The sequence below is a fragment of the Gekko japonicus genome, unplaced genomic scaffold, assembly GCF_001447785.1.
Source record: "Gekko japonicus isolate JY-2015 unplaced genomic scaffold, Gekko_japonicus_V1.1 scaffold2446, whole genome shotgun sequence".
Classification (NCBI taxonomy): domain Eukaryota; kingdom Metazoa; phylum Chordata; class Lepidosauria; order Squamata; family Gekkonidae; genus Gekko; species Gekko japonicus.
Window position 1 is genome coordinate 31,464 of NW_015167127.1, and position 18,443 is coordinate 49,906.

General features: G+C 42.6%; 1 protein-coding gene across 1 annotated transcript in view; it reads left to right on the forward strand.

Annotated features, from left to right (window-relative positions):
- ENTPD6 (ectonucleoside triphosphate diphosphohydrolase 6 (putative)) overlaps positions 1-16,835 on the forward strand; it is a 45,907-nt gene extending 29,072 nt beyond the window's left edge. The window contains exons 8-15 of the mRNA XM_015413014.1: positions 663-742; positions 2,081-2,145; positions 4,468-4,569; positions 9,504-9,644; positions 11,782-11,835; positions 12,019-12,131; positions 12,987-13,121; positions 16,414-16,835. Of these exons, the coding sequence (XP_015268500.1) occupies positions 663-742; positions 2,081-2,145; positions 4,468-4,569; positions 9,504-9,644; positions 11,782-11,835; positions 12,019-12,131; positions 12,987-13,076 (645 nt within the window). The 3' untranslated portion in view covers positions 13,077-13,121; positions 16,414-16,835. The remainder of the gene's footprint in view (positions 1-662; positions 743-2,080; positions 2,146-4,467; positions 4,570-9,503; positions 9,645-11,781; positions 11,836-12,018; positions 12,132-12,986; positions 13,122-16,413) is intronic.
- Positions 16,836-18,443: the final 1,608 nt, after the last annotated feature.

Sequence of the window (18,443 nt, forward strand, 5' to 3'; positions counted from 1 at the left end):
AGACTGCTGTGGCGCTGGTGATTTTACTTTCTCTTCTCTGCGTCCAGTTTGCTCTTTTCCCGGCAGGCACCTGGGTGCTGGGATGAAAGTGCAGAGGCTGTGGAGAAGGGTGTGGGGTTGTTACAGAGGTTGGGCCTTTTACTTCCATCCCTGGTGCGAGGCTCACAGATCAGGAAGACTCACCGCTTACCTGACTTCCTGTCCCTCTGGTGGCAGCTGTTTCAAGGTGCAAGCCAGCTGCCATCCATAAACCCCACTGGACAGTTTTCCTGGAACATGGAGTGGGTGCCACATTAAGGAACAATGCTCAGAAGGAGCCACAGGTGGCTCCTGAGCCACTGTGTGAGTATCAGCTGAGTATCATGGACTTGGCACAGGCTAATTAAAACATTTTGACTTCTCAGAGGGTGAAGGATTTAATCTGATAAAATATGCACAGGATCTTTTTTTCTATCTAAATTCATGGGTCTTGGTGTCTGTCTTTTCTGCTAAGTGTTACACAGTGGCTAGGATGCCACACTGCTTATGAACATGTCTAAAATGCAGAATACTGTGCTTGAACGGTGCTGACAACCTATAAACATTCATTTTGGTTTTGTTGGTTGGTTGGTTTGCCTTTCTCTTTCCATGGATTCTACCCAGTGTCCCATTTTTCTTTACAGACAACTCTGGAGGAGACATCTCCTAGTGACATCATTTCATTTCAGATGTTTAACCATAAGTACAAACTGTATTCTCACAGGTTAGTTGTGGAAAGGACTTTATTTCAAATTAGAAAACAAGTAGACTTTTAACAACGATAGCCAAGTCGGGAATATTCTATATTGGTATAATCCAGCATGGGTATGAAGAAAAGTGCACACAGTCAGGGTTAACTGTTTTTCATAGCTTTTGTTTGCATGGATAGCACATGCTGATGAAGCAAATATTTGAGTGAAGTTTGGAATAAATCAAAGCTTTAAGAGGATGTGTAATACCAGAGTAAGAATCATTGGTGAGAAAACATGGTCTAAGAAGCAGGAGAGAAAAGAACAATGGTGGCTAGAGAATGAGTGAACCTTTTCCAGTTTGGTGTAGTGGTTAAGTGCGCGGACTCTAATCTGGGAGAACCGGGTTTGATTCCCCACTCCTCCACTTGCACCTGACTGGATGACCTTGGGCAAGCCGTAGTTCTGATAAGAGCTGTTCTTGAAAAAGAGCAGTTTCTGTCAGAGCTCTCTCAGCCTCACCTACCTCACAGGGTGTCTGTTGTGGGGAGGGGAAGGGAAAGGAATTTGTAAGCCGCTCTGAGACTCCTTTGGGTAGTGAAGGGCGGGGTATAAACCCAATCTCTTCTCTTCTTCTTTTAAATAGTAGCTCCTGGTGGCTGTCTTGCCCCCAGCTGATGCATTCAGATGGCTTGCTAAACTGTGGCTGAGGGAAAATGTGCATGAATCTGACTTGTTTCTAGGCTTGTGTGTGCATCTCACTCCTCCCTCCCATCTTACACCTAGAACTGCAGTTTAAAAACTCTGTCTAGTTACACATGATGTACAAATGCAGGTGAGTAAGTGGTTTAATGTCCTGGTTAGTTTGGAGGAAATTAAAAATTCCATCCTAAACAGAGTTAAATACTTTTTGAGATCGGTGGGCTTAGAAGAGTAACTCTGTTTAGGATAGATCCAGGTGGGCAGTCATGTTGGTCTGAAGCAACAGGAGTCCAGTGGCACCTTTAAGACCAACAAAGTTTAATTCTGGGTCTAAGAAGTGTGCGTGCACACGAAAGCTTATATCCAGAATTGTTGGTCTTAAAGGTGGCACTGGACCCAAACTTTGTTCTGTTTAGGACTGCATTGTAATTCTGGTTAACCCACATAAATTGATTCAGACTTCATGGGCAACCAGCATTAGTTTTTAATGTCTATTTTGGGGTTTGTTGGGGGTTTGTTGTTGTTTGTTCCGGCGGGGGACTTTTCCTTATGGCATCAAAATTTCCATAAATTTTAAATCTCTAGGTAGAATTAGCTTCCAGGTTCAATAAAAATTTATTGCTTCACCATCAGAATATTATTTTTGATTTTCCTTTTTTCTGCTTCTCCAGTTACTTGGGCCTTGGGTTAGGTTCGGCAAGGCTGGCAGTGTTAGGAGGAGTTCAGGGACAAGCCTGTAAGTATTTTTAAATCTTGGGGAGTTTACCTTTATCTTTTTGGTGGGGATTTTGTTTTGTGTTTCTGAACTTCTAACAGTCCTTTGGCTGAGGGTTTGAGGTTAGAGCTAAATATAACATATGCTGAAATATGAAATATAATTGTTTATTAATCACCTGGGGTAAGGAGGTCCTGTCCAGTGATACTTTTTTGAAAGAATGCATTTAAAGTAACTTTTTTCCCTTGGAGGGAAAAAAGTCACCTGCATGTTAGTGAACAGTGTTGCTGTAATACAGCCTTTTACCATTGACAGTTTTCTCTCTGTAAATAAAAAGCACCCAGAGTATAAAACATCCTCAGAAAAAGCAACAGTGTAAACATATTGTGGAGGGGTGGGGAGAAATACCCCATGAGGTTTTCCAGAAATCAAGTATACAGGGAAGCATTACTTAATGCTCTGGAGAAACACAGCCCCTTACTCATGATCAGTGTTCCCTCTAAGCTGAGTTAGTGTGAGCTAGCTCACAATTTTTTAGCCTCCGGCTCATACGTTTTTGTCTTAGCTCAGGAAGGATGGCTCCAGTGCAAACTAATTTATGCAGTAGCCAAATCACCTGCTCACAACTTTAATGCCAGTAGCTCACAAAGTAGAATTTTTGCTCACAGGACTCCACAGTTTAGAGGGAACATTGCTCATGATAACCTGTAAAATTATTCAGAACTGGTGTGAGTTATTTTATTGTTATTTTTTTGCTGTCAAGTCATGACCCTGGTGTTCTTTGGAGGTCTCCCATTCAAATACTAGCTGGGGCCGACGCTGCTTAGCTTCCAAGATCGGATGAGATCAGGCTTGCCTAGGCTATTCCAATCATTATGTATTATGAGTTTTTAAATATGCCTAAATATGCCTAATTCCAGCTCATGTGAAAATTTGTATCTAGACTTTGAAAGCTGTGAAACTTAGGGATGGGCACGAACCGACTCATGAACCTAAATCTGTGACAAACTGGGCCCAGTTCGTGCCATCCCGCCACCATGAACCCCCCACAACCCTCCCAAGGTGGTTTTGGGAGGTTTGTGCGGTTTGTGTCGGCTTGTGTCGGCAGACACAGTGGCACTGTGTGGTTTGTGCAGTTTGTGTTGGCAGACACACTGGCACTGGTGGGGCTTAGAGAAGGCATTAAAGAGACCACCACAGCAGCGCAACTCAGCGAATGAACTCAGAAGGCATTTAAATGCAAGCCACATGGCGCGTGAATGACATCCAAGCAGTGAGGTCACCCAGAAGTAGTGACCTGGAAGCCACACCACATCACGAACCATGAACCAGTTTGTTAAACAGGAAGGTTCGTGGTACATGAGACCCCCATGAACCTTCATGAACCTCCATTTTCCCAGTTTGTGCCCATCCCTAGTGAAACTTACTGAGCTTGACCACCAAAACAGACATTTATGAGATATTTTTCTGTCCCATGATATACTGGAATTTGGCATGGAGTAGTGAATACATCCCAAATACAATTTGTGTTATTATACTGTTGTAATGTTCCTGGTTATAAAATGTATGGATTGCATTGTCTACTAAAACTATAAAATAAAATATAACTTACCAAGTAAATATCAATTAAAACTGATCAGCAGCCATCCAGCTCAGCTTATAACAATGTCAAAAGACAAATGTTTACACTGTAGAATTTAAGCAGCATCATTGTCAAAATAAATAACAAAACACAAACAGCTAGAAAAATCACTACTACACAAACGCTTCACTTGGTGGCAAAACACAAATGTACTGAAAAACAGTATCTGTTGGTAGAGCGTGTAAGTGCTACTGCTGAAAATACCTTATTCCATGCTCACCTCATTTGAGTAAAACATGCATGTAGATAAATGGGCCTGAAGGACTTTAATTGGGTATATTTGCAATTTTTCTTATAGAAAACAAAGACATTTATACATTCCCGTTAATAGGACAAACAGTATAATTTGTATACTAGTTGTGTTAGAAATGATGCCTTTTATGTTATATCAGTACAAGAAGCTTGGACTTAATAAGAAAATAAGTATTCCATAAATTTCAGTTTTCCCTAAAATGTCAATTTTTATTTCTGAAAAGGGGGGGGGGGTAAATCTTAAATCTCTAGGTAATATTGGATCATTGTGTCCATATCCTTATAAAATGAATATCGTCCAGCCTTTATTTAAGTGTAATGGAAGTAATGGTACTAGGATGCTGGTGTGAGAAAATGTTAGGCCTATTAGGATAAGTCAGTAGCAGTGGGATGCAGGATTCCCATGTGATTTCTTTGGTTTTGTCTCAGTACCTTTATTCCTGTTACAGTAAAGGAAGATGAAGAATTGACAAGTCCCTGTTCATCACCTGATTTTCAGGGTGAATGGGAGCATGCCAAGATACTGTACAAAATTAAAGGGCAGAAGGCAGGTATAGTAACCTGGTTGCCTCTTGATTTGATATTATTCATGTTCCTTTGGTATTTCCATTAACTTGGAGAGGTTCTGCAAATAGGGGTATGTTAATATTTGAAAATGGTAATGAGAGGGATTTCATAACTGAAACAGTTCCCACAAGTTCTCTTTCTTATGGTCAGGAAGCCTGTGTATGTGTAGCAATGTACATAATTGGGGGGGGGTAACATTGAGAAGCAAATGTCTGGATCGTATGGTGTAAGGAGATGCTTGAAAGCGTATGGAAAATAGTAGACATTGGGGATGAGGCCTCAGTCTCCTGCTGTAGTTCTCACTTGTCTTTCTTGCAGAAGCTAATACTAGGCTTGACTTGCATGATTTATACACGTTTCAGGCTAGCTTTTTCTTGTGGCAGAGCTTAGATTTTTTTTAACAGAACACACACAGGTCTACCTGTAGCAAATTCTGCATGCACTAGGTACTTATTATTATGTAGTACTTTGATACAACATACAGTTTTTCTTAGGGTTGCCTGGTAACCCACAGGAGACCAGGGGAGTACACGGGCAGGTGGGACGGGACCATCAACAACAGCATGACGTCACTTCCAGGAAAAACCCATAAGTAGTATCATACCTATTTATGAATCTCCAGAAGTGCTATGGTAATTATTTTCTCCCAGTGGCTGCCGTGGTGGCAGTAGGAAATGGAAGCCAGGGGCAGGGGACCCCTGCAGCTAGTTTGGGGAGTAGCAACCCTATTTCCTATTGATACAGTATTTCACCAGACTTATAAGTGGGTTCATTGGTTCATCCAAAATTCTTATACCTATTGAATTGTTGAAATCCCACTTGTGAATGAATGATACCATGGAAGTTCGAAGCATTCTGGTTCATTGAGAGCCAAGCTAAATGAGTTGCTGGGAGGTCTGTGAATGGATATCAAAAGCACTTTTTATTGGTAAATAGCCCAGATCGCCTGGAGTGAGGAGGGTGCCTTCACTTGCAACATTTTGGAAGGCATGTAAGGCAGTCCTATTCCAGAGTGCATTTGGTGGAGGGTAAATTGACTCAAGGGGGCCGCGGTGGCTCAGGTGGTTAAAACACTGAACTGCAGACTGGAAGGTCGGTAGTTCAGCAGTTTGAGACCTGAGTGCCGCATGACAAAGTGATCTCCCGTCTCTGGTCCCAGCTCCTGCCAACCTAGCAGTTCGAAAGCAAGAAATTGCAAGTAGATAAATAGGTAACAGCGTTCCGTGCGCCTCGGTGTCATGCCGGCCACATGACCACGGAAACGTCTTCGGACAGTGCTGGCTCTTCGTCTTGGAAACGGAGATGAGCACCGCATCCCTAGAGTCGGATTCGACTGGCTTTTCGAGCAAGGGAAACCTTTACCGTTATCAACCTAAATTGATTCAGCAGATTTGGCTGTGCTTGTTTACTCCTGTGTGTTTATTTACTTAATGTATTTGCCACCTTTCTCCCTAATGGGGACTCCAGGTGGTTTATATAATCCTCCTCTCCTCCATTTTCTCCTCACAACAACTCTGCAAGGCTGGTTAGGCTGAGAACGTGTGACTGGCCCAAGGTCACCCAGCAAGCAGAGTGGGGATTTGAGCCTGGGTCTCCCAGATCCCGATCCTACACTGTAACCACTATACCACACTGCCTCTAAATTTTATCTGTGTTTCATTTTTGTTAATTCAACGGTGTCCTCTTCGCAACACGATTGCTGCATTGTTTGCTACCTTCAGTCTGAAGAGATCCAGCAGGATAGAAATATTTTTAATAGTTAAATATAGTCTATTTGCCCAGTAGTAGGGTTGCGAGGTCCCCTTGCCATTGTAGTGGAGGGATTTGGGAGGTGTTCCAGTGCGATGTGGCTATGAAGAAAGCTAATGCAATTTTAGGATGCATTAACAGAAGCGTTGTGTCCAGATCAAGGGAGGTGGTAGTTCCGCTCTATTCTGCTACGGTCAGGCCTCACCTGGAGTACTGTGTCCAGTTTTGGGCACCACATTTTAGGAAGGATGTTGACAAGCTCGAGCGTGTCCAGAAGAGGGCAACCAGGATAATCATTATTTGCCTGGGAAAGAAAAGGCTTAGAGGGGACATGATTGCAGTCTTCAAGTATTTGAAGGGCTGTCATGTAGAAGATGGAGCAGATCTATTCTCTCTTGCTCCGGATTGCAAGACTAGATCTAATGGGTGGAAATTACAAGGGAGTCGTTACCGGCTAAATATCAGGAGAAACTTCCTAACTGTAAGAGTGGTTGAGTAGTGGAACAGTCTGCCTCGGGAGGTGGTGGATACTCCTTCGCTGGACGTTTTCAAGCGGAGGCTGGACGACCATCTTTTGGGTATGTTGTAGGTATGTAGGGCTATCTTTCAGCTATGCTCCTGCAGAGTGCAGGGGGTTGGGACTAGATGACCTGCAAGGTCCCTTCCAACTCTAACATTCTATGATTCTAAGCGGGATATCGCATGGGACATCCCCATGTGATGTCACTCTGGTTTTGGGGCAAAAACTCTATGGTTTTTTGGCTTCAACTTCCGGTGATGTCATTGCGCCGTGGACATTGCGTGACAACGTCCCTGTTTGTGGGTGGGGTTTCCCCCACCAGACAGCTGGCCAGCGGCAGATTAGAGCCCCTAAAAGTGGGGGAACTCCCACTGGGAACTGGGGGCTGGCAACCCTACCCAGTAGAGCAAATGGCACTTCAAGGGGATGTTTGAAGTAGGAACTGGAACCGCACCCCACCCTTTCACTGTGAGCCCTGCTCCAGACCAGGGGCCTTCACAGCTGCTATTTAACAATAACACTTCAGCAGAAATAAATTCACAGATCTCTCAGCAGCTCTCCTGGCCTGGCCCTGAAAATCAGATTATTTCAAATATGGTATGCTTTTTTTTTTAATGATGAGTTGTGTTTTCCCATGAATTACTCATGAAGATTGTAAAGACCATCTTTCTTCATTATTGCACTTTATATCCTGCCTCTTTTCCTTGGAACTTAATGCAGTGTACATAGGATTTTCACACATTCTTGCATCCAGACACTGACATGGCCTGGCAAACGTTAGCAAAGTTTCTGTACCCTGCACCTTCAGACTATATCGTGGTCTTTCAATAAAAAGCATTGCACAGATGGTGCAATTATAAATAACTGTGCATACTGCATAGTATGATAACTTGGTGTTAAACCAAATATGTGTTTATGTAGCTTGACATGGCTGGGGAGAAAGTGGTGCATGGATTTGGAATTGCCTTTTTTGTCACTGCTGTGTTTTGTTTGTGTATCTTATTGTCAGGGGTCTTTTTGTAGAAAAAGAGCTGCCGGAGCTCATTAGCCTAACTCATTTGCATATGCCACACCCCCTGACATCACCGGAAGTGTGTCAGAAGGCAACACCCACCTCTCAGGCTCCATCCCAAAAATCTTCAGGGATTTCCCAACTCACATTCAAACCTGGGTCTCCCAAATCCTTGTCTGGAACACTAACCACTACACAACACTTCATGTGGCAGCAGCTGCTGAGCAGTAGTTTTTTTCTTTCCAAAGCCCTCTCTCCTTCCTGATGCAAGCTGTAGAGGCACAGTTTACACACACAAACGGGTTTTTTTCTTTGCAACCCCCGTTCCCCCCCTGGAGGCACTTTTTACACACAGAGACAAACATTTTTTTCTTTTCAAAGCTCTCTCTCCTTCCTGATGCAAGCTGTAGAGGCACAGTTTACACACACAAACAAACCGGTTTTTTTCTTCTTTGCAACCCCCGTTCCCACCCTGGAGGCACTTTTCACACACAGAGACAAACGGTTTTTTTCTTTTCAGAGCTCTCTCTCCTTCCTGGTGCAAGCTGTAGAGGCACAGTTTACACACACAAACAAACCGGTTTTTTCTTCTTTGCAACCCCCGTTGCCCCCTGGAGGCACTTTTGACACAGAGAGACAAACGTTTTTTTTCTTTCCAAAGCGCTCTCTCCTTCCTGGTGCAAGCTGTAGAGGCACAGTTTACACACACAAACAAACCGTTTTTTTCTTTTTTGCAACCCCCGTTCCCCCACTGGAGGCACATTTTAAACACACACATTTTTTTCCTTTACCTCTTAGCGAGGGCCTGGAAAAGCAGGGAGGGAGGTTGCGAGGCCGGGCCTGGAAAGGCAGGGAGGGGAACCCCAGAACTTATTTCTTCTTCTTTCTCTGGAGCCGGACTGAGAGGAGGGCTGCTGGGAGGGGGGCGGGGCTTGCTACATGTCCCCACCCCCTGGCCTCCTCTCTTCCGAGCTACTTTCCAGTGAGCTCGGCCCCCAAAAGAGGCCTGGCCACCGCTGAATTTTCCTCACCCTTGTCCATCGAAACTAGTAACAGGCATCTTATGGCCTTTTGTATGCTTTCTGCTTTATGGCGTGCGCAGGTTCTTTCCCCATTCTGTTTCTCTCTGGCGCTCAACTCAGGACTGTTTATGCTGGGGCTGGCTGCTGGGAGCAGCCCCCTGGGCTGGTCACTCCCGGAGCGGGGCTCCGGAGAGCTCCAGCCGTTTGTGTATCTTATTGTATTGATCTTTATATATCACCTGTAGTAATCAGTTGATTACTCCTAAACTCAAAAAGTGCTTTTCAAATTGTTTGAATAATTTGCTTCATGCTTGGATTGCTCTAAGTTTGAACCTAGATTTATGAGGCTTGTACAAATGGCCGACTACTTGAAATTGCTGAGCTCCGAGCTTTCACCAGCTTTTCACTGAAGATGCCTGCTGCTCAGCACTCTAGAAAGGGCACTTTGTTCAGATTAGGATTTCATGGCAATCTGTTGAATAATATTGGCCACATTTCCATGTTGAATTGTAGTCTAAATTTATTTGTTATATGAACATAGCAAATGCTTCTTACATACCTGAATTTAATTAGTAACGCTGAATTATTACCGGTGGTACTCTTAATTTCTTTTAGGAAAACCTGTCTATGAATCCTGTTTTGATGAAGTAACAAAAATACTCCACCAGAAGATTCATCAGATACCTGAAGTAAAGGACTTAGAATTTTATGCTTTTGCTTACTATTATGACTTGGCTAAAGATCGTGGATTAATAGGTAAAGTTGCTTTTGATTTTAATGGTAAATAAGGGTGGTTAAAAGAAAGCTGCACTTGAGTTTCAGTATTCATTAGACTTTTAATGTTGTAGAATTTACTAGACTTTAGGAAATGATTTAAAGTTAACAGCCAAGATGGCTGTCTGAAATTAATGTTTTTACTTGATATTTTATCTTCATTTCCAGATGTCTCTGGAGCTGTGCATTTTATTTGTTCCTGCTTTTTTACTAGAAGTATACTGTTACCAGGATGACACTAGCTAACTTGCTTAAGAGTGTTTCTTGTATGGCGCATCCTGCCCTTCAGTACAGGGTGTTGGACTTGCAGATCTTCTGTCTTTACAAGTCAGTTCTGTAGACTTATTTCCTAAGCTTCCTGGATCTTCTGCTGACTTCCTGCAAAACAGCTATTTTGGTGTATGCCTGGAGACTGTTGTCTAAGGACTTTATTTTGTGCGCCTTCCTGTTCATCACTATCCTGTCACCTTGTACTACAGTGAAAGAGCGTATTAGAATCCCCAAACCCCACTTCTGGACCTCAAGACCCAATAGTCTCTCTCTCCACTGTCAAACTGAACGCTACACTACAGCGTGGTATATTTGTAGCATTTCTTTGAGACGCCAAACACTGATGCTTCATTCTCTGTCATTCTTTGAAGCACCAGCATATTTCTAGATGACTGTCTTTACTTCATAGGCCCACAGTTGAAGGGTGCTGGATTCTTTCATCTTTGCTGTTCCTCCCTCTTCCCCCACTCCATTCTTCTACTGGTCCCTGTGGCTAAAAGAGGGTGACACAAAACTAATGTGAGCAATAGAAGTAACAGAATTTGCTACTTGTGGTAGTGTGGGGCAGAGTGCTTGCCTTTCCTAGTGATATCTTGGTGATATGCAACAGTGTCTAGGCATGAGAGAGGCAATCTGTCACATGGGCAACTTTTATATTTTTTTCCTGCAGGACTGCTATTGCTGTCTATTTTACCAAGCTCCTTTACCACAGTATAAATTCAGTAAGATTTGCCATAGCATAAAATGGTCATCACTGCAACAGTGAGGAATACTGCCAGAAGAACACCCCAAGATCTGTTACGAGTAACTTCATTAACCATGGTTACCCCTGAACAGGAGCTGGTCCTCTAGGAAACTCAGGCTGATTTCGCACTAGAGCTGCCTCGCTGTTGCGCCGCCGTTTGCCCCGGTTCTATTGGTCAATTTCACACCTGAAGCTGCGCGGCTGATTTTGACCTGCGGCTTCGCCCGATTTCCCCCGCAGTTTCGTGATCCTATTTTTTGAGGATCAACGAAATTGCGGGGAAAATTGGGTGAAGCCGCAGGTCAAAATCAGCCGCGCAGCTTCAGGTGTGAAATTGACCAATAGAACCGGGGCAAACGGCGGTGCAACAGCGAGGCAGCTCTAGTGTGAAATCAGCCTCAGTGATGTATGGGGCTCTCCCTTTTCCTCCTTTTACCTTCACAACAATCCTGTGATGTATCTTAGGCTGAGTGGGAATAACTAGTCCAAGATTATCCAGCAAACTTTGGACTAAAGTGAGGATTTGAACTCAGGTCTTCTAAAAACACTAGTCAAGCATTCAAATCACTACACCACACTTACTCTCACTGAAGCAGATTCAGGTGGGTAGCCGTGTTGGTCTGAAGCAGCAGAACAAAGTCTGAGTCCAGTGGCACCTTTAAGACCAACAAAGTTTTATTCAAGGTATGAGCTTTTGTGGGCAAGGCACACTTCTTCACTAAAGCAGTAGACCTGTGTAGGCTATACCCCTTCAGACTGCTGGCAGAGACTCATGTGGTAGAATATACTTCAATTAAAAATATTCCATCTGAGTAGGAGAACAAATATTAGGAAGGAGGGTTCTAGACTCGCCTTGTTCCTGATAAGCTAATTTTCTGTATGCAGGGAATCTTTTGTACAGAAAAGCACTTAACCATGTGATTCCCTCACCAGCAGTCTGTAGTGGTGGCATTCCAGCCCCCGAGTTAAATACCTTAATGAGAAGTAGACTGGAGATTCCTGAGACCCTGTAAGCACTACTTGAATCAACATGTAATATAACTGCAGATTGTTATGCTGTCACCCTTCTCCACCTCCAAATCAGACTAGCCTTTTCCTTTCTAGGTAAAGAAGGAGGGACCCTGGCTATCAGTGACTTTGAAACTGCTGCAAAGAATGGTACGTCCTTCTTTCCTCCTTCGTTACTTTTCTCAGATGGGCTTGGCAGGTTGATGGCAAAGTTTTAGTACCGTGGAGGGGCATCTGCCTGCCAAGGAGGAAGTAAAATGTCCCCAGACACTAGTATTATTAAGTACATAATCTGCCGTTTTGTTTTGTTTTTCCTTTTTTGTTCTCCTGAAGCATGTGGCAATATGGAGGCACACCAAGGAGAGCATCCGTTCCTCTGCATGGATCTCACCTATATCAGTTTGCTGTTGCAAGAACTGGGCTTTCCAAAGAGCTATGTTCTTAAGGTAGTTGTTCTTTATTGATGTACGCAGTGTGAAAACAAGCATCAAGGTTCTGCACCAAGAAAGTTCAACAAAATGCATTTAAATCCTGCAGATTCGACAAAGCGTTGTATTTTCCCTTTGCAAATATTCTGGCACTCTTTGAGTTCCCTGTGTGTTGGCAGCTTGTGACAAGGGCAGAGATGGGGAGGTCTCTGCTTATAGACAGTGGAAGAGACAGACAGGGAACCTTGAGGAGGGACAGGTGACAGAGAATAATGCCTAAGGGTACATAGTTCCACACTGTATGCCCATGCATCTCTGAAATTAAAATCCAAGTAATTTTGGCAAAGTAATAATGAAAACTGGCAGATTTGTTCTGACCCTTCATACTGAGCTGTTTTAGTTTATAAGCTCTCATTGGGCTATGGCCATGCAGTGTAAAACTTTGCAAGGACTAAATGCTTTTATTTCCCGTTATGAAAGCTGAGAGTCTGAGGAGGGCAAAAAACAAAACAAAAAACCAACCCCAGTTTATGTTGCACAGCAGGCTAGTTCATACATACCTGTTCATCACATGATGACTGCAAAATCAAGTAATGACTGACTTGCATGTGTAAATGGGCCATGTATCCAACACAACAGATATTAAGCTTTTATTGTTGGCCCTCTTTTGCATTTGACTAACCTTTTTTAGGTTCTGGATTCCATGTACCCAACACAACAGATAATACTCCCATTCACTTCATACGGAATGCTTTTATAATGGAGTCATTTCACACACAGTCATGAAATACAGAAAAATCAAATGATAAACACGTATGTGTGAAACATGTATGAGGAACATCTGCATTTCCAACATTCTTGTCTACTTTGCAGCTTGCCCGAAAAATCAACGATGTTGAAACTGGCTGGTCTCTGGGAGCGACCCTTCACTACATGGATTCACTTCACATACTGCAGTATTGATTGTCTAGGGGTGAAAAGCTAAATCTGGAAGAAAAAAGTGCAGAGGTAAATAAGCATGTAAATGAGAGGTACAGATGTAATTCAAAATCTGCAAAAATCTAACTTTTCTATTTAGTGAAATTTTATGTAAAAGTATATTTTAGGTACTTCTAAAGAATCTGTCCATATAATTTTTAAAAGACTGCTTTTCATGATAAGGTATTAGAAACTGAGGACCTGTGAAGACTCACAGGTGGGAAAAATCTCATGTCCTTTCCTACTTCTCTTCTTCCAGCTCTGTTTGCTGCCCTCTCTCCCATCTGTCTGTCTTTCATCCCCTATATTTCTTCTCCCCACCCCCACTCAAACTCCCATTATTTTGTTTTTCCTCCCAGTCCCCTTGTTTACTCTGCTGCTTTCCCAACCCCCATAGGCTCTTCTGGTTCCACCTACATCTCCATCTTATGTTGGATACCATTTTGGGTCCTAAAACATGTGCAGATGTTACTGTTCATAGGAGGGAAGTTAATCGCTACCCCCTTTTAAGTGCTTAGGTTTGCCAAAGCATCTACCTGGGTGGCCGTGTTGTGTGGATTTATTGATCTGCCTGTTGGGGCCATCCTTGGGAATTAAAACAAATAGTGCTGTTTATCTTTTATGTTCTTGCTTCTGCTACCATGCAGTTTCAATCGCAAATCAGGTTAATGACATGAGCATATTTTGACCGTACAGTGTGACAATGTGCCAGTAGTTGCGGGTTAATAGTATCTAGATAAGTACCAGATTTCCATCACCACACATCATGGAAGAAAAGCACCTTATCTCTAAGATAAATTTCAATCAGTGTTGGAGGTGCAGGCACTCTGTGTGTGTTTTCTTGATGAGATTTCACATCTAAGGGTCTTTACATAGAAAACTTGATTCACATGCAGGTTTATACTCAAAGTAGCTGGCAATGTTTCCATTCCATTTTTTTCTGCAATGGAAACTGTTTGCCAGGACCTGCAATATAGGATCATATGATAAGCTTTGACACTTCTTTACAGATTTGTGAATGTTTTCACTTGATCATTCCTCTGTAATGACAGATCCCATATGCTGATGTCCATGCTTGTATGTATTACAACTGGTAATTTGTATGGTTTATCACAGTTAAAGCCATCACCAGACACAGCATGCAAGCTGTTTGCCTGACTAATAGATATGTAATGATATCTAGTTATGGCTGTCATTGTTGCATGGAAATTGCACACTGCTGTACTGAATATACAGAATAGTTGCATGGTTTCCATCTTTTCTCTCTTCTGCATCAGAACTCTTAAGTTTTGTAGTTCTTTTCAAATGTTTGCTCTCACAAGTTTTGTCAAACACCTGCCAGAATCTGTCAGTTCAATAGATGTTGCTAGAACTGTTTGCTGTGAATTGATTATGAAGCCAGGGATGGGTCATGTGGAGTACAAGCATCACTAGCAAGTACAGTTGGGCACATTTAGCATATCCAGTAGCTTTATAAAGAGCATGTAACTTATTACAATAAGGTAGGTTTTAAACATTCCTATTAAACTATGGTGCTGGAGAAGACTCTTGAGAGTCCCTTGGACTGCAAGGAGATCAAATCAATCAGTCCTAAAGGAAATCAACCCTGACTGTTCCCTGGAAGGCCAGATCCTGGAGCTGAAGCTCAAATACTTTGGCCACCAAATGAGAAGGGAGCAGTCACTGGAGAAGACCCTGATGCTGGGAAAGATTGAAGGTCAAAGAAGACGGGGACGACAAAGGATGAGATGGTTAGACAGTGTTATCGATGCAACTAACATGAAGTTGAGCAAACTTCAGAGGACGGCGGAAGACAGGAGGGCCTGGCAAGATGTGGTCCATGGGGTCGTGAAGAGTCGGACTCAACTGTGTGACTGAACAACAATAAAATCTAGATACTGTAACCATAAGAAAGCAGGACAGGGCTGACACAGGCTGTATTTCTGGAACACATGAGCTTCCTACCATGCTGCATTCTCTGACCTTTCCTTTTTTTCCCCATCCACATTTTTTTTCTGTGCCATCAAGTCACAGTTGACATACGATGACCCTGTAGGGTTTTCAAGACAAGAGACATTCTGAGGTCTGAGACATTGCTTCTGTATAGACCTTGTAAATGCTAACCTATGTTTTAATTTATTCACATTTTAAATTCATGCTTTTTTCTCTCCAATTGGCATATTAGCCTTTCCAGTGCACCTTCAGACCCACTACCCACAAAACCTCTGGCTATGGAGCCATCTTTATATCTTCTAACCAGACAGGAAAAAGTAGGCAGTTTCTAGAATAGTAAAATCAAAGGGGCTCTGACCCAGATGGCCCAGGCTAACCCAATCTCAGAAGCTAAGCAAGGTTGGCCCCGGGTAGTATTTGGATGGGAGACCACTAAGGAAGTCCAGGGTCATTACACAGAGGCAGGCAGTGGCGAATCACTTCTGAGCGTCTCTTTCCTTGAAATCCCTGTGGGGTTGCCATAAGTCAGCTGTGACTTGACAGCACTTTCCACCACAAAACCAAAGAGATTAAACTGGAAGGCAAGAGGTGAAATGAAGATGAATACAATATACTAGGCCACCCATGATTGTGTTGGCATTTACAGGGGTACCTCCTTTAGCACCAGTCTGGGCCTACTTCATTAACCGCTGCTGTCCCAAATAAAAGTAGCAACCATTCTCTCTTTCCTCAGGTTCAGTTAGGATGCAGCTAGCTCTCAGAATATCCCCTTGCTTGCCTCAATAAGATTCCTGTAGCACCTTAAAGACGAACAAAATTTGTGGTAAGGTATGAGACTTTGTGAGTCACTGCTCACTTCCTCAGATATAGCTAGACTGTAGGACAGAGGGACTCACATTCTAGCTGTATCTGAAGAAGTGAGCAGTGACTCACGAAAGCGCATACCTTACCATAAATTTTGTTAGCCTTTAAGGTCTTACTCTTTTCTGTTGCTACAGACAAACTAACGTGGCTATCTGTCTTGAATTTGTCTCAGTAAGTTGCAGCTGAGCCCCCTCCACCCTTTCAGGCTTGCCTTGGCTGTGGACCTGTTATGGTGTCCTCTATCCCTAGGTTATACTCAGACCTGCACCTCTGACTTCTGTCTTCCCCTCTCCAAGAATATTTCACCTTAGAACACCCAGCTCTTTTAAGACAACTATGCCTTCATGATCAAGGACAAAAAAATGCAGTCTTGAGGAACATGGTAACTTAACCACCAGAACCCTGTTCTAGCAGTTGTAGTGGGATCTCTGTACAATTTGGTTCTGTTATACTTTCCCCTTCCATTGACTTTCTTGACGGCTTCTGTATCTTTTTCTCTTTTCAGGTGTTGCCAGTTTCGTAGCTTCTGTTCCCAGACTATATAAGACTTGTGGGGTCTCTTCTTTCATCAAGAAAACTCATGTGCCTCGATTCTAGTGACTTGGATCACGCTACTTTTTTTTTTTAGTGTTGGTGAAAATTGGTGACTCTTCTGTAAAAGAGTAGGCAATGGCAGCTGAAATCAAAATCCTGAGCAGCATATCTGATGTCAGACTAGTTGAATATGGACGTCCTGTGAATTCATGTCTTACAGCTTGCCTTCCATGAGAAAAGCACTTCGGTTTCAGATGTTGTTCTCTGCTCTTGCTGCTAGATACTGAACTAGCATCAGACACTCACTCCAAGTTTGATTTTAATATTGCATATTTTTGGTGGTTGAGGGGTTTCATGAAGCTCTTAATTGTATAAACTAGCCTGTTTGGTATAAGGGGGTTGTATGTTGAGAAGTTCATTGTTTTGCTTGGTCAAATTTTTACAATAAATATTGAGATTGCCTTTGAAAGTCAGTTTTTCTGTTCTTTGTATGCTATATGATTGGGGCTGCAATCCTAAACACGCTCACAAGGAGTAAGTCCAGTTGAGCTCAGTAGGCTTTATTTCTGATTATACATGTTTAGGATTGCACTGTGAGGGCACGAGGTTATTTTAGAGTCAGTATGCAAGCTTGAACTTAAAATCATAAACAGAACTATGTTTGACTACAGTTGTTCCTGTAGACACAGGAAATTGACACGCAAGTCTTTGGCAGAAAAACTTATAAATATAAATTCCTATAAATTTAGCCCCTCTGGTACAAAAAAAATTAACTCCTAATGAGTCAGTGGCTTCTGCAACAGTGTCAAGATCCTGTGATTATGTTTGAAATCTCTGGGGTTTGGATGGCGGTCTGCTATAACCACAGAATCAGAGAAAGTTAAGGGGATTAGGTGCTAGGCCCATTTGCACCCCGTTCAAAATGTCAAAAGAAGAGAGCTCTGAAAGGGGACTTGCATTTCTGTGCAGCCCTCGCTCAAAACATCAGAACATAATTCAGCACAGTAGGCACTGGCCATAGGCTTAAGGTCATAAGCAAAACAACTATGGCCAGGCTATCCTGGTTAATACGGAGTTGGCTGGGTAAGGAGATGGAGTCCGCTTCTGTCTCTTAATAATCAGAATAAGTTTTATATGTGTGATTCAACACTACATGCTTAATTCCCCACAGTATGTGGCACAGTTAACTTTTTCCTTTTGCTGAAGTTGTGGAGGTTAATAAATTAAAAAGTAAAATTGCTTAAGCAGTATTTTTTTAGAATGAAATGTCAAGAGGATCAAAGTACAACTTAATCTGGGCACACCAAAAGCTAAAATCAGCCCTGAATTAGTGTGACTCTCTGACATGGCAAAGCTTATTTTGTGGAGTGTATTACCCAATCACCTGGAAAATGCTTGTGAGGATGAATTAAAATTTCATGAACCCCAAATATCTGTCTACCATCTGATGCGTTCTTCATGTGTTCTTGCAGCTTTAGAATATATACTGCACAAAATTGGCCCCTTACTGGATTGACCACATGGAATAATTGATACCCACTTGGAAAAGCACCCTGCTGTTTTAAGGGTGAACATATTCTGTACTGTACTCTTCTGAATACTCAGAAGCAGCTTGATGATTTGACTAGAAAAATGTGATTTTTTTGTTAATCTGTGAATCCTTATCATTATGCAGATGGGAATTTATATGTTTACAAGGCTTTTTGGGCTATCAAGCAGAACTTCATTTGAAATGGTGTTTGTGGAGTACCACCATATGGGCATTGTCTTCCTTTTAATAAATGATTGTATCATCATTGCATTAAGCAAGGATTACAGAGAACTGGACTTTTCTGCAAGACATGAAGAGTTGTTTTTTATAACCCGCATTTCTCTACCCTAAGGAGTCTCAAAGCAGCTTACAATTGCCTTCCCCTCCCCACAAGAGGTACCTTGTGAGGTAGGTGGGGCTGAGCTCTGAGAAAACTGTGACTGGACTAAAGTCACTCAGCAGGCTTCATG